At 37.4% G+C, this 25,640-nt stretch overlaps 3 protein-coding genes and 1 long non-coding RNA gene across 4 annotated transcripts; all 4 read left to right on the top strand.

Annotated features, from left to right (window-relative positions):
- Nucleotides 1-1,369: 1,369 nt before the first annotated feature.
- Nucleotides 1,370-1,966, top strand: LOC149016615 (inactive protein RESTRICTED TEV MOVEMENT 1-like). The gene is made up of 2 exons (XM_089156787.1): nucleotides 1,370-1,597; nucleotides 1,697-1,966. Exons 1-2 carry the CDS (start codon nucleotides 1,370-1,372, stop codon nucleotides 1,964-1,966), a joined length of 498 nt encoding a protein of 165 aa, XP_089012913.1.
- A 4,979-nt stretch (nucleotides 1,967-6,945) lies between these two features.
- Nucleotides 6,946-8,348, top strand: LOC149016616 (aquaporin PIP2-1-like). The gene is made up of 3 exons (XM_089154716.1): nucleotides 6,946-7,347; nucleotides 7,434-7,729; nucleotides 7,822-8,348. Exons 1-3 carry the CDS (start codon nucleotides 7,041-7,043, stop codon nucleotides 8,071-8,073), a joined length of 855 nt encoding a protein of 284 aa, XP_089010842.1. The 5' UTR covers nucleotides 6,946-7,040; the 3' UTR covers nucleotides 8,074-8,348.
- A 1,939-nt stretch (nucleotides 8,349-10,287) lies between these two features.
- LOC149016617 (uncharacterized) lies at nucleotides 10,288-22,506 on the top strand. Its single transcript, XR_016173351.1, has 3 exons — nucleotides 10,288-10,433; nucleotides 21,434-21,767; nucleotides 21,863-22,506. It is a non-coding gene; the product is annotated as an uncharacterized LOC149016617 (long non-coding RNA).
- On the top strand, nucleotides 10,432-11,958 carry LOC149016618 (transcription termination factor MTERF15, mitochondrial-like). The gene has a single exon (XM_089154717.1). It carries the CDS (start codon nucleotides 10,480-10,482, stop codon nucleotides 11,665-11,667), a length of 1,188 nt encoding a protein of 395 aa, XP_089010843.1. The 5' UTR covers nucleotides 10,432-10,479; the 3' UTR covers nucleotides 11,668-11,958.
- Nucleotides 22,507-25,640: the final 3,134 nt, after the last annotated feature.

Below are 25,640 nucleotides of genomic sequence, written 5' to 3' on the forward strand. Positions count from 1 at the left end.
GAGATTCACCCACCGACCCGGGTCGAACACCAGATTAGTCAGGGCAAAGCCTTGAAAACCGGGGTTGGCAAACCATAAAAAAAGAATGATTTGCTCTAACCTTATCTTGTACTTTATTGTTTTTAATTATCTTTTCTCATCATACCCATCCCACTCGTATCATTCTTCTCCCACCCTTTTCTTATTAAGGTCATCCCAGCCCTAAGGCAGGATTAGCATTTTATCTTTTAATTTTGACATGAGTGTTGTGTTTGGTCTAAATTTTTGTAGCTCTATATGCAACTCACAAAGACTTGTTTCTAGCAAGTGGTGGCAATCTCCTATGTCAAGGTAATAAGTCCAAAAAGATCATGGATTTGAACATCTGCCCCTACCACATCTTTTCCCACCGCAGGCCGCTGCCCCTTATTGTTGTGACTAGTTGATGATGATCTCAAAAAAAAAAGTGCAACCCACCATCAATTTTCTGGTTCATATTACCAACTGTCTCAAATCTTAATGTTCTAATAAAATCAAGCAAGGCCACCTTAAATCCGAGTGACACTTAGTGCGCGAGAATCATTTCCATACAACCCATTAGAGTAATGTTTCTTAATGTGTATAAGTAAAATTGATACGAAAAGAATTGGATTCTAGTCAAACTGTCTCAACTGGAAAAATGCAATAATGAGTTACACGTTCCAAAATTTTATTTCAGTTTCCAAAAAGCTTTGGAAACTCAAGATACGCATTCCAAATTGTCTTAATAACGTTTGGAAGTGTCACTTGAGATTAACTTCTGGAGGAATTTTTTTCTTCAGTTATGATTCAGAGCTTAGGAAATTGAACCTGACCGTCAGCTTCTAGCTTTGCTTCTTTCTTTTTTTTTTTCTTTTTTTTCTTCCCGTGGTAACCTATCTTCTACTTCTCTAAGTAACCCTGCAACTAAATTCTAATGACGGTCAAATTATTTGATTGATGGTTGACCAATGGTCTCCTCTATTTTACTTCTTTCTCATCAATTTTCAATAGTGACTTGAGTCATTCAATGTTCTTCGGGAAATGAAATTAATTATCTTTATCCAAGATAAAAGAAAACTTTTCCGATCTTCCATGGAGATGGAAAACTGTTCCAATCTTCTATGGTTATGTGTATATATATATATATATGGGAAAGCTTCAAAGCATCCTTCACTAGACTCTGCAAGTGAGGCAGTTGCGAGATATCTTCTGTAACCCATATTTCTTTTCCCAGAGAATCGAAGGCTGAAGCCTCTCATCTGAGCTTAGGAAACTGATAAAACAGCGTTTTCTGGCTTGGAAGTTCCATTAGAATCTGAAACTGCAATAACAAGTCTTTTGATTGATCTCTTTTCCTTGCATCATCTCTATGAATCCAAAAGTGGAAGATGAGAGGATAATCAAGCTTGGTCCTTACGGTGCAAGTAGCAGTAATTATGGCATACATTGGGATGACAAGGGGCAACGCATGCTAAAGAGCATCTTCATATCCCATGACGATGCATGCATAAGTTCAATACAGACTCTAAGCATTCTGGAATCTGAGAAAGCACGACTATCTGATAGACACGGCGGAGATGGACCATTTTTCAAAACTGTGAGCCAACACATTAACACATAAAAGCTTCCCAGTTCTTCTGATTCCTGAATATATACATATATGTGAAAGACAAGTATTCTTTGGTTAATTTTGCAGGTTGAAATAGATTATCCCGCTGAGTTCCTCACTGGGATTAATGGTTATTACATTGAAGTTCATGATCTCCAAATCGGAGGTTTTATTCCACAAATCAACTGCTTGACATTTGAAACCAACCAGAGGAAGATTGGCCCTATTGGGCAAGAGAATGGAATACAATTCTGCATTCAGCTGGGGACTCGTTTTATATTTCAAGGTTTTCATGGAACTTCAGACCAATTTCGTATCAACTCCATTGGAGTATACTTCGATCCTCATTCAGATTAACCAACTCCATCCTTGTTTCGTATTTCTTCTACCAAAAGGAATGTAAAAGATTGCAACCAATATTGTGAATTAAGAGAAAATATTTTGATCTTGTTTTGTCAAATATGTTTTGTTTCCACCATTATATCCATAATCTTGTTCAAGAATCTTTTTTATTGCATTGCTTCCTTCATCAAGCTTTGTCCAAGTAAAGCTTTTGTGAGGCAATATTTTTGAGGGTGTGGCCGCTACATACAATCTTGTTCAATAGTGAATGTTTCATGCACGAGAGTATTTCAGTGAGACTTTAAATTGTTAGAACGATTTGTAGGTTGGGAGGGGAGTTGGAATTTGTTGTTCTCATGCATTGTTTCTTATTTTCCCTTGATATAAGTTGATTTTTATTAAAATTAATTAGGAACAACAAACATGGCACTGCATCCCCTTTTTTCTACCAAAAAAAAGTGGGATATGCTCACTTCTCCTGTGGGTGTAATCATACACTAGGTTAAGGATGAAGTAGTAAAAATTCACTACTCATACATAATCAAGGTACACCATTTCACCAAAATTCGGTGAAACCTCGCAGAAATTTCAGGCGTTTCGATGGCTGGCGAACCGAAAGTCACAGAAACTCAATAATGCTAGATAGCTCTCGCTATTTCTCATGGTATATCGCGATATATTAGGTAAAATATTGATATTTTTCGATTTTTAAGCGATTTTCTTGCAATTTTAGATGATTTCTCTTGCAATTCTATAGCAAAATCTGTAAGATCAATGGACAATCTTACCAATTTTGTCCCAATGATTCAAGACTCAAAATATAATGTGCTAAATGTGATTAAGGAGGAAAATCTACATAGAATAATTTATGAAAATAATTCAAATTAGGAATACATTTTTAAGCAAAATCTTCAAGATTAATGAGCAATCTTACCAATAATATTCTAGTGATTTAGGACTCAAAAGTCAACGTGCCAAATGTGGTTATATATGGAATAGTATATACATGAAATAATCTATGGAAACAATTTAAATTTTGAAGGGATTTTGTAATAGAATCTTCAAAGTGAACGGGTAATCATTCCACTTATGTCCGAATGATTTATGCTTCAGAAAGTAAAATATTAAATGTAGTTAGGAAGGAGAATTTATAGGAAATAATTTAAATTTATCAAATATTGGCATCAAATTAGGATAAGCACAAAATTTGGACTCAAAATGACAAAAAATACTCCTAAAATAGGGGTCAAAATCAAACAAATTTTGAGCAAAATCTCGCTGAGTAGTATTTCATTAACAATTTTTAAGTTTGTTAACCCTAGGAGTTAGTAGTGCTTATATGCAAACTAGAGAGTTCTAATTATTAATTTTCAAAGGTGAAGGGGTTCAAGTAGTAATTTTGTTCATAGCTCTAAGAGTAATAGTAATCTTTCCATATTTTTTTTCCTTGTTCAATCTATATGGTTTCAGGTTTCATTACTTAATCACCAAATCTAATGTCACGTATCCTTATCCGATCACTATATTAGCCAATTTCATTGCTGTTTCGGTTCAATATGCAGATCAGTTTTTCTTTAATCATATCATACATAAAGAAAAACAAAAAGCTATTCATCACTTGGAGCAACTAATCTCCAAGACATTAGAAACAATTTATCATATAATATTCCTCTTCCAATGTGTATGATTGGTTCCTCCCTTATTGGCTTAATCACTAGCATTATATAAATACTGGATAAATGGAACCTTATGATAGATAATAGATGATGATAATGATGTTGCAATGCTGAACCGTCCATGACATAATAGCCATAGATTTATTTTTTTTGGCTAGTAGCTCTTATCATTATTCTATTATTTACATTCAATATAATACAACTTGTCTTATTTATTGGTTAACAATGTTCAACGTGTCATTGAGTGGTTTTTATGCTTTTTCTACTTACATGATTGGTCCAACTTATAGTGGCTGGAAATAAATTGTATAATTGATCCATATATACTTATCAATTAAGTTTATGTCACAATTTATTCCATATCGGAATCTTGCTCATGGTTTAAGACAAGATGCTTAATTTCTACATTGATAGTGAGCTAATATTACTTCCTTTCAAGTTCTAAAGTTGGCCACTTTAATTTGATGAATATATTGTGTAGTGATGACTATGATTCAAGTTTCCCTTTATCTATGGTAAAGGGTATCATCAAAACTAAAAGGATACTTCGAGAATTTTGGTTGAAATTGTAACGAAACTTTACATGTGACTGAATTAAGTAATCTTCTCTTGTGTTGAACTTAAATGTTGTGCATTAAATGTGTAGCACCTGTTACTTACGGTTGAGATCGAAATTTCGACTGTCTGTTTCGCAAGTGGGTAAAAAGTGAAATGGATGGTCGAGATTTCGATCTCGACCTTAAACAACACTAAATTCGCAGCATTGAAGTGAAACCGTCTTCTCTCTTTCTAGTGGTTGAAGTAGATGTATCATTTATCCTCATGACATATTAAATATTCTTCCGGTTTCTTTTCTTTTCTTTTTTTCATAAACAAATACATGTTTCATTATAGATTTTTTTTTCTATACTGGCATGGGTTAAAATATAACATATCATTGAGGTAATGATAATAATAATAAAGGGTAGTTAAGAATCTTGGATGACATTATTTGAATGTGACAGAGATTTTAGTAATGTATTTGACCATCTGTGAAACAAAAAACAACAAAGCAAAGCCCAGAGTAGTTATAATTATTTTTAATTTCTAATTATAATGGAGACGTAATTAGATGCATAATTTAACTTTTAGGCCAGTAATTTGGGATCTTTTGAGCCAATGAATGGCTGCCAGAGCCTTTGCTTGGTCCATATAATGACTTTGTTTGAGTTCTTATGTGAGCTTGTTCTTGGCATTTTTTGTTCTCCTTTCAGGTTAAAATAGATTTGCTTGGTTGGATACTGAAGATATAATATAGAGTGGGTGAATTTCAAGATTCATTCCATCTTTTTTTTTTTTTTTGGTAAACGGTACTTCATTCGGATAGCTAAAAAAATACAAACACATATGCATGAGTACACAAGGTTCGGACCGCAAGAGTCATTCCATCTATGTGTATGGACAAGATGGAATGATAATGGAGACGTAATTAGATGCAAAGCTCTTAGATTTTGAAATATTTTTCCCGAATCTATTCACGAACTCATAATCGAAATATAAATCAATTACTTGAATCTCATAAAAGATATGCATAAATTGAACATCAATTATTCTCACTAAAGTTTCTTTTATCCATTGGCAAGTTGTTAAATTTCATAGTTTAATTCAATAAAAGGAAGAAAGAAAAAAAAAACTCTTATCTACAGAGTAGCCATTGTTAATAGTCTAAGGATGTGAAATGGTATACTTTAGTAATACAGTACTTAATAGAAAATGATTATTCAAAAGTGAATATATACTTGTTGTGGATAAAATATCACAAAACCTGGTTGAATTGAACCACGGTTGGGAAAATTGTTATCGAACCGGGTCTACCTTCGGTTCAATCTTCGACCCCGGTTGAATACGGCTCAACCACAGTCAGATCATAGATCCCAGTTGGCAACGGCCATGGAATGGCCGGGACCGGTTGCGTGAAGATGACTGACTTATAGTTAAACATATGGTCGTAATTCCGAAGAATTTGGGATACGTGATTGAGTAATAAACAATTACTACTACTTTTAGGAGTGGGCAATCATGTTAAACATGGAAACTGCTTCCACCTCGAGAAAAGGAGAAAAACCCAACAATCGAATAGCCACCAAGAAGGATCAAAACGAATCCAACGACTGAAAACAAGAGGTAAATCCTATATAAACTAAAGGGTCGCACCAAATCTAAATCGTTTCCATTACTCTCATATTCAATTTCTGTTCTACAACTCCTTAGAGCTTTGTGATCAGTTCTTTAACTGACTTAGATTTCAGAGGTGGCCTCCTGACCCCACAGTCGGGTTACATCTAACACTATTTTACAGGTCATTCCTCAAGCATCTCAAGACTGGGCAAATTTTGGACGCATCAATATTCTACTACTTTATATCAACATTTAAGAAAATAGTATATATTTGATAATGAATCGTACGATATAGTTTTGACATATTAATGGTATAAAACCTTATAAGGATACGAACGCCGTATTAATAGTGTAGAAGGCATATATTGTCAACTGCATCCAAAATTGTTATGGTAAAAAAAAAAAAAAAAAAAAAAAAAAAAACCTTAACTTTAATAACCATATCACACCGTATTTGAAACAGTTCCAAACGGTACTGATTTATAGAAACAGTTTCTACTTTGACCTACAGTTTCCAGAGTCTAGATCCTTTCTGTCCTGGCAAGGCATTTGCCCATTCGGCCATTCCCTTGCCCTCTGGATGACTTGCCGGCCTGTCATGTATAACCTATTCAAAGAGGTGGGAGAATAGCCGAATGGCCTTGCCCGGGCGAAGAGGATCTAGATTTCGATTTGGATACCAAGTTGATACCTTACTATAGCCTCATGAATCTACCAAATAACACAGGCGAGTAAAACTTGAGGAGTTCATGATGAACCCAATTCCTGATAATTAAATTGGTTCATTATGTACTATAAAACCCATTTGTCAAAGCCCTATTTTGCCATGGACCTTGGGATCTTCTAGTTTCTGCCACCACCACACAGCCATTGGTCAATTATTACTTGGTCGGTGAATTTCCATGGAAAATGAGTCTCTCTCTCCCTCTCATATCACCCAGTTTTGTATGTTAGTAGATTGTTTGAGTGCTTTATGCTTTGTAGCCATTAAAGGAAGTATAAAATAGCAGAACTGCCAACGAGGTGAGGTGGGCGGGTTAGGAGTATGATGAACTGAAAGTGAAATAATTAAACCAAATCAAAAACTAGTGGGGTTTGGGTCGGCAAAATTAAACACTTATCTGTCTTGTCTTCGAATTTCCAATATATAAACCACCACAGGCCTTCTCTTTCTCATCCACAACCAAAACACAAACACCACAGAGAGCCTTCTTCTATCCCTTCTCATCCACAGCAGTTCTAGTTTCAATTTCAGTATGGGAAAAGACGAAGAAGTTGGTCCGCCAGGAGAGTTCTCTGCAAAGGACTACCATGATCCACCTCCTTCACCACTGATTGATGCTGAAGAACTAACCAAGTGGTCATTTTACAGGGCTATCATAGCTGAGTTCGTTGCAACTCTTCTCTTCCTTTACATCACTGTTCTGACAGTGATTGGATACAAAAGCCAAACTGATCCAAACAATAATGGTGATGACTGTGGTGGTGTTGGTATCCTCGGCATCGCTTGGGCTTTCGGTGGCATGATCTTCATCCTTGTTTACTGCACTGCTGGTGTCTCCGGTGAGTGTTTCTATTTGATGTTTCATTCTAACTAACAATCTTTAGTTCTTTCAGGTCAAGGTATTAAAATATTTTTCTATGCGCAGGAGGGCACATCAACCCTGCAGTGACATTTGGGCTATTCTTAGCGCGTAAAGTGTCACTTATCCGAGCTGTGATGTACATGGTGGCACAGTGCTTGGGGGCAATATGTGGTGTAGGGTTAGTGAAGGCTTTCCAGAAAGCTTACTTTGTAAGGTATGGAGGAGGAGCAAACGAAGTGGCCTCAGGTTATAGCAACGGAACAGGTTTGGCAGCTGAAATCATTGGCACCTTTGTTCTTGTTTACACAGTCTTCTCTGCTACTGACCCCAAAAGAAATGCCAGAGACTCCCATGTTCCGGTAATTCCAACTACCCAGAATCTCTCAAAGGATTGATGAGCTTTGGTTTCATTAATTTGCACTAACTGAGAAGTTTTGTTGTGGGTTTGCAGGTATTGGCACCACTGCCAATTGGGTTTGCAGTTTTCATGGTGCACTTGGCAACAATCCCAATTACAGGTACCGGTATTAACCCAGCAAGAAGTTTTGGATCCGCTGTGATCTACAACAAAGATAAGGCTTGGGATGATCATTGGATCTTCTGGGTTGGACCTTTCATTGGTGCTGCCATTGCAGCTCTTTACTACCAATACGTCTTAAGAGCTGGAGCAGTCAAAGCTTTTGGTTCATCCAGGAGTGCTTAAATTCTCTTTTTCTCAGTCTGGTTTTGTTTCTTCCATTGTATGTCTGGACAATGTTTTGGTGACATGGAGGTGATGATGTTTCTAAAATATAATAATGGAGGAGTGATGAAATTGTAGATATACTTGTTTATTTGGGAATTGAGATAAGAAGGGACTGGAAGGGAGACTTGTATCTTCTCTCCTTGTTTTGTTCTCTCAACTCTTATTGTATGGTACTTTATATGTAAGCAGTTATCTTTTCAACGTAAGCATCTGTGTCATAATTCTTGTTTTCTTGTGCTTGTGTTTCCCTGCTATTTTATTCTTTGGAAAAGTGTGACTTATTTGGAATGGAGTATATCAAATTTTCTTAATTTCTTTTAATGGAATACATCATTTTAAGTCAATCAGCGCAGAACGGGGAATTTGAAATATATGTTTTTCTTTTCTGGGTTGAAGAGAAATAGATATGTCAAGGCAAAGGTATCATTTATCATTTAGGGAAGAAGGTATAACTCTTTATCCACCTTTTTGAAAGAAAATCAGTAATGAAAATTTCTCTTCAGATCAAAAAAAGAGTGCACATAGACTTTTTAAGTTGAACAAGACCATTCATGTTATTGATGGGTTGTAGTTGTTTGCAATTTGCTCAATTTATCTTTTTTTCTATGTTAATTTTAAATTTAAAACAAATCAAAGAATTTGCCTAAACCACTGTAATAATCTATTCAATCTTCCTCTAGATTATTTTACACCTAGTTCAACCCAAATCTTATCTTGAGTATTCTAAGGTCTAGTGGTCTCAAGTTCACTCTCAATTGGTTTGATGGCATCTATGTTTTGAGTTTGATTAGACAGTTGTGTGCTATTTGGCCTGGCGTGGCATCACTACCAACTTCTTCTTTTTCGCATTGGACAAACTGTGTACTCTTTGGCCTTGCATGGGGTCACTAATGACTTTTGTGGATTATACTAGGCTAGTGCTTGTGCTGGTAGTTAACAGGGCTAATTCTTGCAATGGTCGAACTCAAAAGTGTGCCACTATTGCATTCCCCCCTTTTATCTACGATCGTCATCTTGAAGTCTGGATCGTCTCCCCCGACATGGTTGTTGACCACGAATTATAAGGGGCCCTACAGGGTTAGGGTGATGGAGTTTTTTTTTTAAATGTTTTATTACTTTTTACTTGTGAGCCCCATATAATTTGTAGTTGTAATGTTGTTGGGGGAGCACAGAGTGCTCTCCATTAAGAGAGATGATCCACACCTTATCCTAAGCCTAATCCATTAACTTTGGGCTTAATTGGTTACACAAGTAATCCTAACACTAGCCTTAGTCTTGACTATAGAATAATAAAATAATATATGTTTTTATAATATTACTAGTTGCCAAAAGTAACCATAAGGTGGCAAGATTGGGTAGAATGGGTTCCACCGAGCCCTGTTCAAACTATCAACTGTCATTCGCCCTTTATGGCTAGAATTTTAAATCGAAAAACTTGTTCAAACTTAGTTCGAGTTAGAGTAAATAAATTAATCACCATCATCAAATTATAATTTTGTCCTCTACTTTTTTAGATTTGCATTTTAACATTCTTTAAATTGTAGGGCTCTTCTTATCAAAATAATAATAATAATAAAATAATAAAAATTGGTAGGTCTCCCTTCTGTCTCTCCTCTTTTGCATAAAAGTTAGTTTACACTTCTCAGTGACTTCAATTGGTGGTCTTGTAATCATCGGGGGTGGTGGTCTAGTGGTCTTAAACTCACTCCCAAGTGGTTTGGTAAACCTCATGTCCAAGATTTGAATTTCCTCTGCTCCTTTGTTTTTTGCATTGGACAGTTATGTGCTCTTTGACCTAGGCATGAGTCATATCGACTTCTATGGATTATACTAAGTCTCCGATGGGGTTTCGCTGACGGGGTCAGTGCTTGCCCTGATAGTGCACAGGGGTTAATGCTTGCATAGGTCGCGGCTACTACGTCCCTCTTTTATTTACCAAAAAATAAAATAAATTTGGTGGTTTTGTTATTAATATATTTTGATTTTGGTTACTTTGGATTAAAATATTAATTAAACGCAAAAAATTAGGAGTAAATTATAAATTTGCTAATTTTTATCAAAAATAAAATCGACTAATGTAAAACTCTTTTTTAGCATCTGATCAGATAAATCGACAAATTCTCTAATATTAATTGGTTGGGATGGATTTTCAACTGCTAGGGTTTAGGCATCTGAGTTCTAACCCGGCTTGTAAAACATTTCATTTTCACTGTTGGAGAGGGTTGGTAACCTCGTGCTTTCGCTGTTGGAGACGGTTGGGCTCAAGTTGCAGAGCATTTGAAAGCAAAGAAACAGAGACGCATTCGGAACAACTCTTCGTAAGTACCTAGTCAGAACTACTTGTGCTTCTCTTTACATATCCAAATGTTTAAGTTCCTCTTCAAGAGAGTCCAAATCGGGAGACTCGTAAAAGGAGATTCAACAACACAACTGGGTTTTCTGCAAAACCCTTCATTCCTCAACTACTTCTCTTCAAAAGTCTCAACAAATGAGGACCCTTTCGTGGTCTCTTACCTCATCAGCGCATGTGGGCTCTCACGCGCAGCTGCCATCTCTGCATCCATGAGGATTCGTTTTGAAACCTATCATGGACCAGATTCGGTTCTTGCCCTCTTAAGAAACCATGGATTCGCCGAATCCCAGATTTCGGGTCTCATTAGAAAGTATCCCTTAGTGCTTCTTGCTAGTCCTGCAGAGCACCTTCTCCCCAAACTGGACTTCTTCAATTCGTTTGGTGTTTCCAACGCTGACACAGTCAAAATCCTTTCCAAGGATCCGAGGATTTTTCTTTTCAGCTTAGAGAACAAAATAGTGCCTGCTTTTAATTTCTTAAAGAATTCAATTGGAAGTGTGGAAATGGTTGTTTCTGCTCTGAACCGTGTACCTCGCTTCATTAGCTGTGACATTCAGAATGTCGTTCGAAATATTGCAATCTTGAAAGAACAAGGAGTGCCTGATTCTAATATCAAGCATTTACTAATTTACTATCTTGAGGTGGTGACGCCTAAAAATGACCGGTTCAAACGGAAAATTGAGGATCTTCTGCGAATGGGTTTCAGCACTTCGAAAGACTTGTTTATTAACGCTCTCTATAGGTTAATATCAATAAACGAATCCACATGGAAGAAGAAGTTGGACATTTATCGAAGCTGGGGTTTTACTGAGGATGAGATTCACATGGCATTTAGGAGGTTTCCTTCGTTAATGACACTTTCTGAGGAGAACATAATGAGCCATATGGATTTCTTTGTTAACAAAATGGGTTGGCAACTTGCAGTTATCATATCATATCCACAATTTCTTGGGTATAGCTTGGAGAAGAGGATCCTTCCTAGGTATTCACTTTTACAAATATTGAAATCAAAAGGTCTAGTGAAGCAAGATCAGAATCTAAGGCATCTGTTGAAAGTGAGTGAGAAGCAATTCTTGGAGAAGTTCGTAACTAAATATGAGAAAGAACTTCCTCAACTCTTGGATTTATACAAAAGGAATGCTAGTCTTCTAGGATTGGGAGAAAGAGGCGAGGAATTGGTTTCAAAGAACCTCTTGTAAAATACTTGCACTTTGAGAATTTGATAGATTCCACTAAATGCTTCTTTTTGCTACTCTTTTCCTTGTCAATTGTTCAACATGGACCTCAAATCCATCCATTGGTGACAATGATACTGTTTTTTGGTTTCAGAGAGAAATATTGATTTGTTTGAGTTGGAAGGACCTGTTACTCTTATCTAGCAAGGTGTCAAGCTTCAAGCCTGAAAAGTCAGGTGTCAAGCTCCAAGCCTGAAAAGCTACTGTATGCAACTATTAAGCTCATTGGTTCAATATAGATCCCTGGGTATATATATATATATATATATATATATATATATATATATTTTTTCCCTGCTAAAAGAAGAGTATATATTCATGAGTAGAAGATATTACATGATGCATGTTATAGTCCAGTTATAGGCTTTAATTACATGCATACATTCAGAATCAAGGTCTAGTTCAAAGGAAAAATTTAACCTGCTATTTACAAAACCAGAAATTGGGGAAGTACACTAAGATGGAGGGGTTTTGAGGGGAAGGAGATATAAGAGGGAAGATCATTACAATTGGTTCTAATACATTATTAGGTAGGTTACAGTCATATACATATTCTAGAGCTACCAAAAGTCATTCTAGAGTTGCAGCTAACTGTAAAATCTTCTTTTGCACATCCACTTTGAGCTTTTATACATTGTCCGTTGTGTGTCAATGCGTAGCTCCATCCAGCCTTTCTCTTCATTTTGTTAAAAATTCCTGCAACCCATATAGTAGGAGCATTAGTAATAGGCCAATGAATAGTATCTAATTCAGTTTCTTCAGTATCCTGAAGATTTCTATTTCCCCTGTTTCTGTTTTCTAGTTCAAGGACAGAAATCCAGTATTTTGATTGGTGAATTCGTGTTAAGGGGGAAGATTTCTCAGATCTGAAAAGGATGTTATTCTTGGCTTGCCAAATGTAGTGGCAGGTTATGATCATCAGTGAGAAAATCCACTTTTTCTCCTCTTTTGACTGCCCTTTCACCTGGAAAAAATATTCACACAGATTTTGAATGGAGTTACAAGCAACATTATTAATGTTCTGGCCAAGGGGACCGTTATTCCATATATGAGCAGACCAAACAAATTCAAAGAAAAGGTGCCAGTTAGTTTCTACCTGAATCTTGCAGAAAGCCATTGAGAAGAGGCTGCAGTTTTAGGAGAAGTTAAGAGACTAGGCTTAATCAATCTCCAGAAAAGGATTTTATACGGTGGAAGCACTTTTAGTTTCTAAAGAAACACCACCACCACCTCGAAGTGTGTGAGTCAATCCTAGGTAGCAGGTTGAAGTAAGCTTTTTTAGTGGAGAAGGATTTTTTTTTTTTTTTAGAGAGCCAAGAATTGGTTTGTTCTGAGATTGGGGTCTTATAAATTGCGTGACCATATTGAAGCAGTAAATATTTTATGACTGAATTTTAGTTCCAATGATTCTCAGAAATAAGGTCCACAACTTTACTGTTTTTTAAGGGCTCAATAGTATCAGGGCAAAGGCAGTTTGTCTGCAAGGTTTAAAGTATCCAACATTACGATGTGATAATAGCCGATACATATCCATATTGGATACAACTGACATGATACATATCGATATGTTTCTCTATTGAATTACACTAAAATACATTTACTAACAATAATAACGGATACATATCCATATTGGATACAACTGACATGATACATATCGATATGTTTCTCTATTGAATTACCCTAAAATACATTTTACCAGCATGACACAATACTCAATACAAAACGACGTGTCTCCTAGAATCACCCAACTGATACAATACTTGATGCCGATACTTTAAACCTTGGTTGCTGAGTATTTTTGGAATCCGCCTATGACCTATTTGCTATCTTGCAGGATTTAGAGCATAGAAATGGAATAATAGATTTTATACCTGCCTAGATTCTTGAACCAGGCTTCTTGAGTGTGGTAGGGTTGAAGATAGATGTATTTGAAAAATATTTCCCTTTGAAAACTCTTTCCCGAAGGGATGAAGGGTTGGTCTTCAATCTCCATCTAAGTTTTATAAGAAGAGCTTGGTTGTGGTCAGTGCATTTACGAATTCCAATTCCTCCCTTGTGGGTGGGTTTGCAAATAGAGTTCCAGGCAATATGAGAGTGGTTATGTTGCTTATGAATATTCCCATTCCAAAATTTGGAAAAAAGTAGAGGCTAATTTGAGCAGATTGATTTGGGTATTGAGAAAAGGGACATATGATAGTTGGGAATTGAAGAGAGGACATATTTAATAAGTATGGGCTTCCTGCATAACCAAGTTTTGAGGAGGTCCAGGATTGGAGTTTGGATTGAATCCTTTCTAGGATGAAATAGAAGTCCTTGATGGGGAATCTACTAGGTTTTAGGTAAGTCCCTAAGTATTTGCAAGAATCATTTGAGGGGCTGAGACCAAAAATTCTTCCTAGAGAATCCTTAAAGGGATGGCTGAACATTAGGGCTTAAATATAGCCCACTCTTCTTGAGATTAATTTCTTGACCCAAAAGGTTGAAGAAGAGGTCTAAAGCAGCTTTTAGAGAGAGGAAATCTTCCTCAGAAGCCCTGGAAAAGATAAATACATCACCAGGAAGGAAAAGATGAGTGATTTTGGAGGCTTTTCTCGCAATCTTGATGCCTTTGAAGGGATTTAGGGAGTGATATTCCAGCAAAATTCTCAATAGAACCTCAGAGATTGGGAGAAACAGGTTGGGGCTGAGGGGGCAGCTGTGTCTTAGACCTCTAGGGGTTGAGTTTGGTGGAGAAAGATGAGGTAGAGATTTGAGAATTTATCATTTGACATCAAGAGTGGGGAAATTCTGGAAGGTTGAAGATTCTGAGGAGGAAGCACCATTTGATTCTGTCATATGCTTTAGAGAGATCAATCGTTAAAGCTGCATATCCCAAAGAGCCAGCTTTCCTTCCCCCCCCCCCCTCAAGAAGTCGAAGATTTTATGGGCAATCACAAGATTATCCTGAATGTCTCCCTGGGATGAAGGCACCTTGAAGAGGTGATATACAAGAAGAGAGCAAAGGTTTTAGTTTGTTAGCTAGGATTTTGGCAATGATTTTATAATTAACAGTACAAAGACTGATGGGCCTAAAGTTAGAAGCAGAAGGAGAATCTTCACATTTGGGTATAAGGGTGAGGAGGTTATGATTGACTGAGGAAGGGAGAGTGAAGTGATCAAAGAAATCCCACACCATTTGACAAACATCTTTGGAGAATAAATACTAGAAATTCTGGCAGACAGCAGCAGAGATTCCTTCATGTCCAGGGGTTTTGTGGGGGCTTAAAGAGAACACAGCTTGGCTCATTTCAGAATCTAAGGGCTTGCAAGTTAAGTGCTGCTCTAATGGAGTCAATACAAGGTTGAAATAAAGGATCAATGAAATCAGCATCTAGAGGGGAGGATGAAGAAAATAGTTTGCTGAATAATTGACAAAACAAAAGCCAATTTCAGGTGGAGTTGTTAGTTGCTTACCTTCTGGATCCACTAGCTGAGTTATATGATTTTGCTGTGTTTTAAGTTTGATTACTGTAGTAATACCTTGTATTTCGGTCCCCATCCTTTATATAGTTGCTTCTTGATTTTTGAAACCAGAACAGCTCATCTGCTTCAAAAACCCACTGGATCTGTCTTTCCACAGAATCATAGTCATCAAAAGTGTTAGTAATTAAAGCTTGAGCGAAAAGTTGATCTTTGATCCTCTCAAAAATGACCAAAATATTCTCTCTTCCATTTTTAAAAGTTACAGATAAGGAGGCCAGTTTTTCAGGGAGTGAGATTTGGGGTAGAGAGAGACAGGTTTCAAGAAGAAAATCTTTAAACTCCGGAAGGAGTGACTGTGCCAATTGAAAATGGAAAATCTTGACTCCCGTGGGGGGGTTGAGGTGCCTAGTGGAGACGGAGAATTTGCAGCGAGTTTTTTTGCTTGGGAGTGGGGGAATGATTGAGACCAAAGGTGGCTGGTGAAGATTTTATCTAGACCTTCAGCAATGTTGAAGGGAGGTTTTCATTTGTTTGTCCATGTCAAGGGGCTGCCACTCCAAGTGGATGGAGTAAGGTTAATTTTTTTTTATAATGCTGAGCAAGGAGAGGTACCTCCTTTCTTTTCTTCAAGAGAGAGGACTTCATTGAAGTCCCTAATTAACAAGTATGGGACAGATATTGTTTTCCAGGAGAGCATTTAAATGTTGCCAAAATGTTTTGTTGATCTCAGCTTTTGGGGAGCATATGTGAATATACAGGCGAAGGGTTGCAGGTGTTTGAATCAGCAAATAATATAGTTGTGAGCAAATCACTCTCTCAAATTTAATGTAATCTCTTGCTGCTAGTAGCCAAAGCCCCTAACTCTTCCCATGTTTTCCTTGGCAAGGGTAGAAAGTAATTGATTTGAAAAGATTTAAAGGTTTTGGTAGGGAGAAGGTTTCTTCATTGGAGCATTTAGTTCCAGCAATAAAAATTACATCACATATATGTTGCTTTGGAAGATAATAGAGAGATTTCAAAGTAGTAAGGGATCTTGATCCTCTTACATTCCAAGCAAGAAAATGCATGATTAAGCAACAAGATTACAAGGATTACTTGGGTTTCCTAGGAACAAACTATTTCCCAAGAAAGGTTTTGTTGACAAGGTTAAACATACCACAGTAGACTAGGGATACACCACCAAAGAAAACAAAGTGATAGAAAAGACCCAGAAAAGCTTTAGGTACCTGGTGACTCACAGAAACCCTGTATTTTGGCTCTTCAGGGTGCAATGGATTAGGAACTTCATTTTTCAGGGCCTGTAACAGTGCCAGCATGAGGGTAGCATATTACGGTATCCACAGATTGAGAGCTTAGCCAAGATGAGAGAAGATCCAGAGGTATTTGTCAATCCTCTAAGTGAGCTTCAGAGAAAGCATGAGCTAAGAAGACGCGAACTGAGTTTACAGTTCAATCACCGTGGGAGAGTACTGCTTCATAGAAATTTTCCTTTGTTTCAGCAAAGGGGGAAAGTGGGCCAAATCTTCCATCACCGCCTCTCTCTCTCTCTCTCTCCTGGTGGTGGTTCTTCCCTAACGTCCATACCTCCCTAGTTCAGATTTCCGCAGAAGGTTTGGTTTTGATCAAGGTTGCTGGAATTTTTGAAAGAGGCCGGAAAGTCCTTTTCAATGTCACAAAGTGGGTTTTTAACTAGAAATTCAGGTGGGTTAGAGGAGATAAAAGGTTCCACCAACGAGAATAGATTCTCGATAAAGGAGGTTGGGACGAAAAGCTTCCAGTCAAGGTTCAGAGTTCCAAAGCAGGGTTTCAGCAAAGAGTGTTTCATTGGGACCTATAGGAGAGAAAATAGTTTTGGAGAAATCTGGGTTGTACTAGAGCAGGGTTTGGTTTGGACGGCCAGTAAGAGGGGGAATCCTTTTGGGCTGGGCCCTCAATCTCAAATAGATTTGTTTTCTTCATGGGCTTGAGGTGAGAATAATTTTGAGAGCCCTTCAAATTTATTGCATTCCATGGTGGGTATAGGGGCAGGGATCAGATGAAGATTCGATGGGCCGTCATTTCCATTAAGAAAGCCCACCAAGATAGATTTTTACATTCAGGGAGTGTTGGTGTGAAGTGGTTTAGTGATGATCTCTGCATGGGAGCTGAAATGAGTGTAGATGATACTCTTCCCTTTCCTTTTTTGTTCCCTTTTTCTTTTCCTTTTTCCTTTTGTTTTTTTCTTTTTTCAAGCGAAAGGACACTTGGCTGTTGTATGCATGTTTCGGCCACACTTTATTAGAAAGGTCATTTAGCTCATACTTTATGAAGACAGTGAATGCTTTGCCTTTAGGATTCCTAATTGTAGAGGTAGGAACCACTGGAATCCTTTTAGGGAACAAGATTTTTACTCTTGTAGTTCTACTGCAGAACTCTTTGTTTGAAGCATCTAACTGGAACTCCACGACACGACCAATGCAGGATACTGCTTGCCTTAGAGCATCAAGCTCAAAACAGTCTTCTGGAATGGGCCACAGTTAGACCCAGATTGGTATTTTTTTTCTTTCTTCTAGAGCTCCATGAATAGGTTGGGGGCAACACTTAGCAACTGCAACATAGACTCCCTATGCCACCATGGGGCCACGACTGAGAGCTTATTTTTGTCTTCTGGTCCACAGCAGGTAGTAGCAAAAAAGGATCTCTTATCGAAACAATTTATTGAGATTACTCCCAGATTTCTCCAATAAGAAGCTAGAGAGATACACAGCTCCTCTCTTTTTGGTTTTGGGTAACCAACACGGCAACCATATACAACAGGAAAGTTGGAGTAAAGGGGGTCAAAATTGTTGGAAAGCTGGTTAGCAAGATGACCAAGTCCGAAGATATCCAGAGAGCACTGGGGCTATGTGAATGGTCAGCAGGAGAGGAGAGGTACTCAGGGTGGGGGAAGAAACCAATACCGGATCCTGAGGTAGGGCATGAAATTGTGCCTATGAAAATAGAGGATGAAGATGAAGATTCGGAGGAGCAAGCTGTTGAAGCAATGAACAACTGAAAAAGAAGCTCACAGAGTCCACATGCATCTCTTCTTTAAAGATTTGAGTAAAGAGCAACACCCAACGCCTTTGCAGACACTCCGGCAGTCTGATGGAAAGCTGGTGTAACAGCTTGTTCAGAGAAGAGCAGGGAGCATAGAGAGTGGGGTTCGGGACCAAGGGGAGATAGACAGTACACAGAGATGGGAAAGGGATAAATAGCCAGTATTGTTACCTTCACAGTTCCTTCTCCATGTTTACCCAAACAAGTTTGTGACCAACCTGAGAAGAAGAAGACACAAGAAAAAATCCACCACGTAACAAGTTGAACTGAAGAAATGACAGACGGATTAGAAAATAACTGTTGAAAAAGCTGAAATTAAATGTGTTATGATGATAGAAAAATTGGGGAAAAGGGTGGGGTAATAGACTTAGAGTAGGGAGTGGATGAAGGGGAGGGGTCGCTTCGGCTCAGGTATTGCGCCTCTTCTTCCAACATGTCTCGTTGCCTTGATCTCTAGGAATTTGATTGTGTCCTGCTTCAATTCTATCACTGTTGAACTGCTTTGAACCCAGCAAGGAGGTACTTGTTTGTTGCTAGGTCATTTTCTGGTAGTTGTGATTACTTGAGTAGGGGCTGGTCCCTGATTTACAGTTACTCAAAACATTAGCAGGTGAGTCGCAAGTAAATTTATGTTGAATTTTTGAGGAACTACATTTATTTTAGGATGTTATTTTATCTGTTCGGATGGCTGCTTCTATAATTATTTGATAAACTTCTATGCTGATTTATATAAACAGAGGGGATGAAAACCATGTGTTCTATTTTGTTCTCAACTTCTGGGTGCTGAAGCTGCATTGTATTTATTACTGAAAATTGATTCGGTTTCAGTTATGTATACGACTGTCAGGCAACTACATTTGAAGTGAACTCCAACCCATGCACTTAATAATAATTATTCTTGGATTACTGGTTGCAGTCATTATAGGTTTAAAAGTCTCTATGCTTAGAAATGTGATATCTGCAATCTGATATGGTCCAATGAGTCGGCCTTTGGTGACTTTATCTGCAGTCTTGGGCTTCCTGTGCTTCAATTCATGGTTTTTGATTGTCTTCGTGATTAACTTGTACACCCTTCACTTGTCATGGATTTGGTGCTGAAACTCCTAACATTATTCTGCAGATGCATCAGCACCAGAAAAAGGAAAAAAAGGAAAAAAGTTAAAAACTAACTTTAGAATTGGAGCAAGGCTTGTTTATTATAATAGTTAATTTGGGGAAACAGAAGACACTTCCATCCTTCAAAGTTCAGAATGAGTCTTTAAAACACCAAAAATGTTTAACTCTGTTTACGGAAAGAAATCATATGATGAACTTCAATGCAGGTACCGTCATTTTAGAATGTTTAGGGTTTTTATGGTAACCATCCAAGCACACTTATTCAGTGCTTGTTGCTTATTTGAGCATAGAAACAGTTAAAATCTTGTATTGTAATCCAGTCTAGAAAAAGTGTGCTGGTTCAAGAAAAGTGTACTGAACCGGCTCTTTGGCATACATTTTACCAGTGCCCAAGAAGCTCCATTTGAAGCTTCTTGGGCATGGGCACACTTGTCATAAAAATGCGGGGCACAAGTGGTTCTGAATTGGGCATGATGTTGATGGAGGGCATCGGTGTCTTTTCACTTTATAAACAGAAAAAACCCTAAAATTAAAACGAACTCCTCACTCTGCACTCTCGCTCAACGCTATCTCGAATGCTTCTTCCTCATCTCCGTCTACATTCGCTAGCTGGTTCATCGAAGGCGTTGCAGCGATCTTGGATGGCGACTGAGGCTGTTACCGTTACTCCATCATCTCTTTCTTACTCTCAATCATTTGCAGAAAACTCCATCGAAGGCATTGCAGCGATCTTGGATGGCTAAGGTATTTCTTTTATCTGTTTCTTCTACTCCTTAATCGTTTGAGTTACCCTATTATTTGGGTTTTGTAAAATTTTTGGGCCAAGATCAGGTCTCAAAGGCATTGGCAGTGACCCCATGAAGTTTCACATGAAAGCTGGTTTGGGTCCCCTTCTTTTCATCTCTGTTTATCATTTCTTGATTTGAAAAATCTGTAATTACAAGTTTGCAGTGGGGGTTTAGTGGATTTGGATAGTTGTTTTTCTGAATTTCCCTCATGATTACCTGGTGTTTGTTTGGTACTAAAATTGATCGACGCCTAGATGTGTGAGTTTGCTCGTTAACCTGATTCAATGGAGCTCATTCACTGAGCCACCATGTTTGCTCCTTATCAAAAGTGGTAAAATGATGTTGACTAATTCAAACAAATAAAAACGTGAAGCTCACTATGGTCACTTGAGCAAGTTTCTTCTAGCACTTTTAATGTGTTGAAAACATGACTTCCTACTCCTAGTATTTTCTATCCTAACCATCAGATCAATGTCAGATTCAGATTTATGGAAACTATTCTTGACCTTAATGAGTTTGGGTCTTATCTGAGTGTCTGATCTTGTTTTATCAGTAGTCTCCATGGTCCTAGATTATTAGAAACTGACATTTGGATATTACAAACAAGATACTTGAGGACTATTTTTTTTTCATGGTTTGTTTTTCTTTCCTAGTGCCATCACTTTCCAATTAATATGTTCTGATCATTACTTCAGTTCTTCTGATTTTAATCACCGTTATGATTCATCCATATTCTTCGATCTGAGGTCCGTTTTGGGTTTAAAAATTTGATAGTTTAAACTGCAATAGCAGTTTCTTAATCATACTTGCAGCTCCCCAATTTTGTGTGCTGTTTTAGCACCTAATCAAAGAAAAATGTAATCAGATTGAGATGAAACACTGGGATTTTGTCATAAATTACAGGGCTGAATAATATCTAAGATATAGAGCTTTGATTGAAATTGACTTGTTGCCTTTACAAGTCATAATATAATACTGAATTTAATACTCTTCCTTTGTAATTTGTTTGCTACTTATGAATGTGTTTGGATGAGTAGTTTTCAGTTCTAGCTGTACCCGCATGGATATTGATCATCTGCCAGACTGCTACCTTGAGCGCTGTATGTATAGATAAGTAGAGAAAGAAAGAGAGTTGCTAGTTATTAATGAGTGGAACAATTTCTTATTATATTGTTTATGGAATAGTAATGGATATCATAGATGCGTTCATTATTTATTTCAATCTCGCTTGCTGTTGTTTAATGACTTAAATCTTAGTTATCCATCTTATTTGTATGAATTAGTAGTTTACCAAAAATGTCAACATCACAAACTGCCATTTGGAGCAAAGAGCATACCCAACTCTTTGTGGAAATCATGGTTGAAGAGATAGACAAGGGGAACAGAAGTTACAGAACCACCACCACATTCAATAGGGTAGGGTGGAAGAACATCGTAGAGCAGTTTAGAATAAGATCAAAGTCAAATTACAAAGTGAAGCAACTGACAAACAAGTTCAACGAGCTAAGGCAGGAGTATGCCACTTTCAGAGATTCACTCGAAACTACTGGATTTAGGTGGAACCCTATCACCCAAACTTATACTGCTGAGAATGACTCGATATGTGACAATCACATCAAGGTAATTTCTTGAATATTTTAGTGTAGTGCTCTATTTGAAACAATATAATATAGATCATAAGATTTATGTACTTATTTGTGCATTGTTTATGACAGGAGAACACACATTGGGCCAAGCTTAGGTGGCAAGGCCTTCCTGAGTGGCCCCAGCTGCATAAAGTTTCCGAATGTACATATGCTACCGGTGAAAATGCGGTAACTGCTGATACTGCGCTGCAACATATGAATACAATTGACAATACTCCAAATGCAAAGAGAAGGAAGAGAGAGAACACAGACAGCAGTTAGCGACGCAAGTGCACTTTTGTCCTTAGAAATGTGCAAGGCAAAATTATAATAGATATTCAAAAGATTCTGTCGTTTCAAAGGTCCCTGACTTAAGTATTACCAAGGATAGAGGTGTTGCAGTCAATGTCGTTGGATAGGACACGTTAAGCAAGGTAATCTTAGCTATCAAGTCTGACTGAGAATGGAGAGAGCCGTTTATATCTGCCGAACCCTCTAATGGGGAGGTTATTGTTGAGACATTGATTGTACCGGTCCAACCACCCAGTTGAATGAACAGTTTCATATGTGTTTTCTTAAAGATGCATGTGGGGATTTTTTTTTGTTTTTTTAATTGATTTTATTTGCTTTAGGGATGATACTTGGTTAACAGCTTGGAACAGTTTCTTATGTTTCATGTCATGGATGTTTTTCGTTATGTGATGGATTCTATGGATGATACTTTGGTTATGGATTGAATGGTTATGATATTTGGTTTATTGTGAGCAAGTGTGTATTTACATTTTTTATATATATATTTTATTATGTGGTTTTGTTAAAAAAAAAGTGTCTATTTTATGTCTGCCATACAAGATTTTGTACTCATTTTGCCAGAGAAATGTGTTCATTTTGTATTTAAGCATACAAGAGTTGAATAGCCAAAAATGAGATGGGCATAGAAGCATAAAAAACTATTTTGTGTACCCCTTAGTGGCATCATGTATTCTCCATCTCGTGGCTTGTTCGTCAAACTAGCAAAGAGAAAAGTACAAAATGGAGATCATCATAATGAGGTATTCTCAATCAGATTCAACATGAAGTAGTTCAAACAGATTACTGTAATATGCTGTTCATTCATGCTTCTTCCATTTCTGATTTCAGTTCTGTTTGATTGAGTGTTTGTTTTACCAAATCCTTTCAGAAGGCATTTGGAAGAGTCACTTGACATCCTTCAATGAGAAAGCCAAGCTGACATCACAAGATCAAATTGTGCCTCAGATATTTGGGTAGCTTTCAGATTGTTTTGACTATCTCTAACTGAGATGAACCCCAAGATGGATTGTTGACTTAGTCTTTAATATTCACACTTTTGTCTTAGAAAATGACATACATTTCATGATACTGATATTAAATAGAAATCCAGAAAAATACTGCACTACAGTGGAACAAGGCTTGTTAAAGGCAAAGGGCATGGGATTGACTCGAATGATGCTACAATTTGATTCATAGGAGGCGGTTCGCATGGTTAGGGGAATGCCTTACAATTTCTATCAGGTGATTGGAGGTATCTTGGAATTACATACATGGCTGGGTTATGTTGTTCCACTTCCATACAAGGAATTTTTACAAATCTAAATGTTTGATTTCCTTTTCAGCTGAACCCTAAAAGGAGATTCAATTGCACAATTGGGTTTTCTGCAAAACCCTTCATCTCTCAAGCACTTTTGATAAAAAAAAGCCTAACAAATGAGGATCCTTTGGTTTCGTTTTAGCTCATGTGGGAAACCTCTCCCATCTGCCATCTCTGCATTCTAGAGGGTTTATTTTGAACCCTCTGATGGACCAAACTCAGTTCTTTGCAGCAAAGACTCAATTATCCATATTGACAGTGAACTGGGCAAGGTTGATGGTCAGGGAAGGTCTTGTTATTTTGGAAGGACTTTTCTTTTCTTTTTTTTTGGTTGAAAAGAATTGGAAAAACTCCATAATTGGGCTTCTGTACGGCCTTAATGTTTTAATTAGGTTTAAGAGGTTTCTACATGTACGGACAAAATAATCTTGTTAAATTCCAAAAATGTTAAAAATCCAAGTAGAAGTAGAACCCACCTATCACCTATCGCAACTTGGGCTGTGAGCTCTGAGCTCTCTGTGACCGAAGTCATACCAAACTGCAAATGGGAGGGAAATTTGTGTCAAACAGCCAAAGCCAGCTTCAGAAGTAATAATGGGTTGAATCGCTAATTCCTTTTTTTGATACAAGAGGGTTGAATTGCTAATTCATAATTCTTTCTTTATTTAGTTTCTATATAAAATAAAAAAGAAGATGATAACAAGACAAGAAGCAGAGTAGCAAACCGTAGCATTACTAAATCAAGTAGTAATCAGAAATATACCGTCAGGGAATATAGCTGCAGCACTTCCCTCATAAAACCAATCCAGTTCCTTCTTCCGTAATAGAAAGATGCCTTGAAGAACCAATCAGTTACCTTTGGACAAGATTGAAGGAAAAAAATGTTAAGTAGCTGGAGGACAAACTAATCTGCTAGAGGATAACAATTTATTGGAAAAGCTAGCTATTAATAGCTATAAAGAAACACCAATAAGCAAAAAGAAGACATGCACCTTGTCAAGGTGTGATTGGTTGTAAGCAAGAGCCACAAGCTCTTGCTTCCCCATGACCCACCAAAAACCTGCACAGTGTGTCTGAAGAATGAAAGTTGAAATTAGACCAATGTTATTGGTTACAAGTAGGTGTTTCAAATTAAAAAGAAGGTTGATGTTCCATTGAACAATACAAAGCCCGTTTGGTGGCTAAGGAGTTTAATCAACAAGAAGGTCTTGACTACAATGAAACTTTTAGTTCTGTTGTCATACCCACTATCATTCAACTTGTTCTATCTCTTGTTGTCTCCCACTCTTGGCCTATTCGCCAACTAGACATAAAAAAATGCCTTTTTACATGGTTTTCTTAATGAAACAGTCTACATGAAACAACCACCGGGGTTTGCTAATTCTCTTCATCCTGATTATATTTGTCATCTTCACAGATCTCTATATGGTCTCAAACAAGCCCCTCGTAATTGGTTTGATCTCCTTAGTTCATTTTTACTGGAACTTGGTTTTGTTGGATCTAAATCTGATACTTTTCTTTTCATTTATCATGGTATTTATGGTACACTTTATATCTTAATCTATGTGGATGACATCATAGTTACTAAAAATTTTGAGTTGTTTCTTTCTAAATTTATGATTGCTATTGTTGGTCCGTTACATTATTTTATTGGAATGTTAGTGTCTCCATTCTCTAATGGTCTTCATCTTTGTCAACAATAATACATTACTGGTCTTCTTCACAAAGTCAATATGGGTGATTGCAAGCCTATTACCAACCCTCTTTCTCCTTCTACCTAGTTGGGTTAATTTTAGGGGGAGCTAATGACCAATCCTACCTTGTACAGAAGTATTGTGGGGGTGCTATAGTATGCTACCATGACTTGCTCTAACATACAATTTGCTGCAACAACATATGTCAGTTTATGCGAAGTCCAACTCTTGATTATTGGTCTGCTGTCAAAAGGATTTTGTAGTACTTAAAGGGTACCATATCTCATGGAATTGTTATCAACAAATCCTCTAATATGAAATCAACAACCTTTTCTGATGCTAATTGGGCTGGTTGCCCTGACGATCGTAAGTCTATCAATGATTATGTTGTCTTCTTAGGGCCCAACATTGTATTTTGGAGTTCTCGAAAACAATCCACTGTTGCTCACTCCAGTACGGAGTTTGAATATTGAGCTCTTGCTAATACTGTTGCTGAGCTCACTTGGCTACAATCTCTCCTCCACAAGCTTCATGTTCTTCTGAGTGATGCTCTAGTCCTTTAGTG

The sequence above is a fragment of the Hakea prostrata genome, chromosome 5, assembly GCF_041222555.1.
Source record: "Hakea prostrata isolate BN-2017 chromosome 5, UWA_Hpros_2, whole genome shotgun sequence".
Classification (NCBI taxonomy): domain Eukaryota; kingdom Viridiplantae; phylum Streptophyta; class Magnoliopsida; order Proteales; family Proteaceae; genus Hakea; species Hakea prostrata.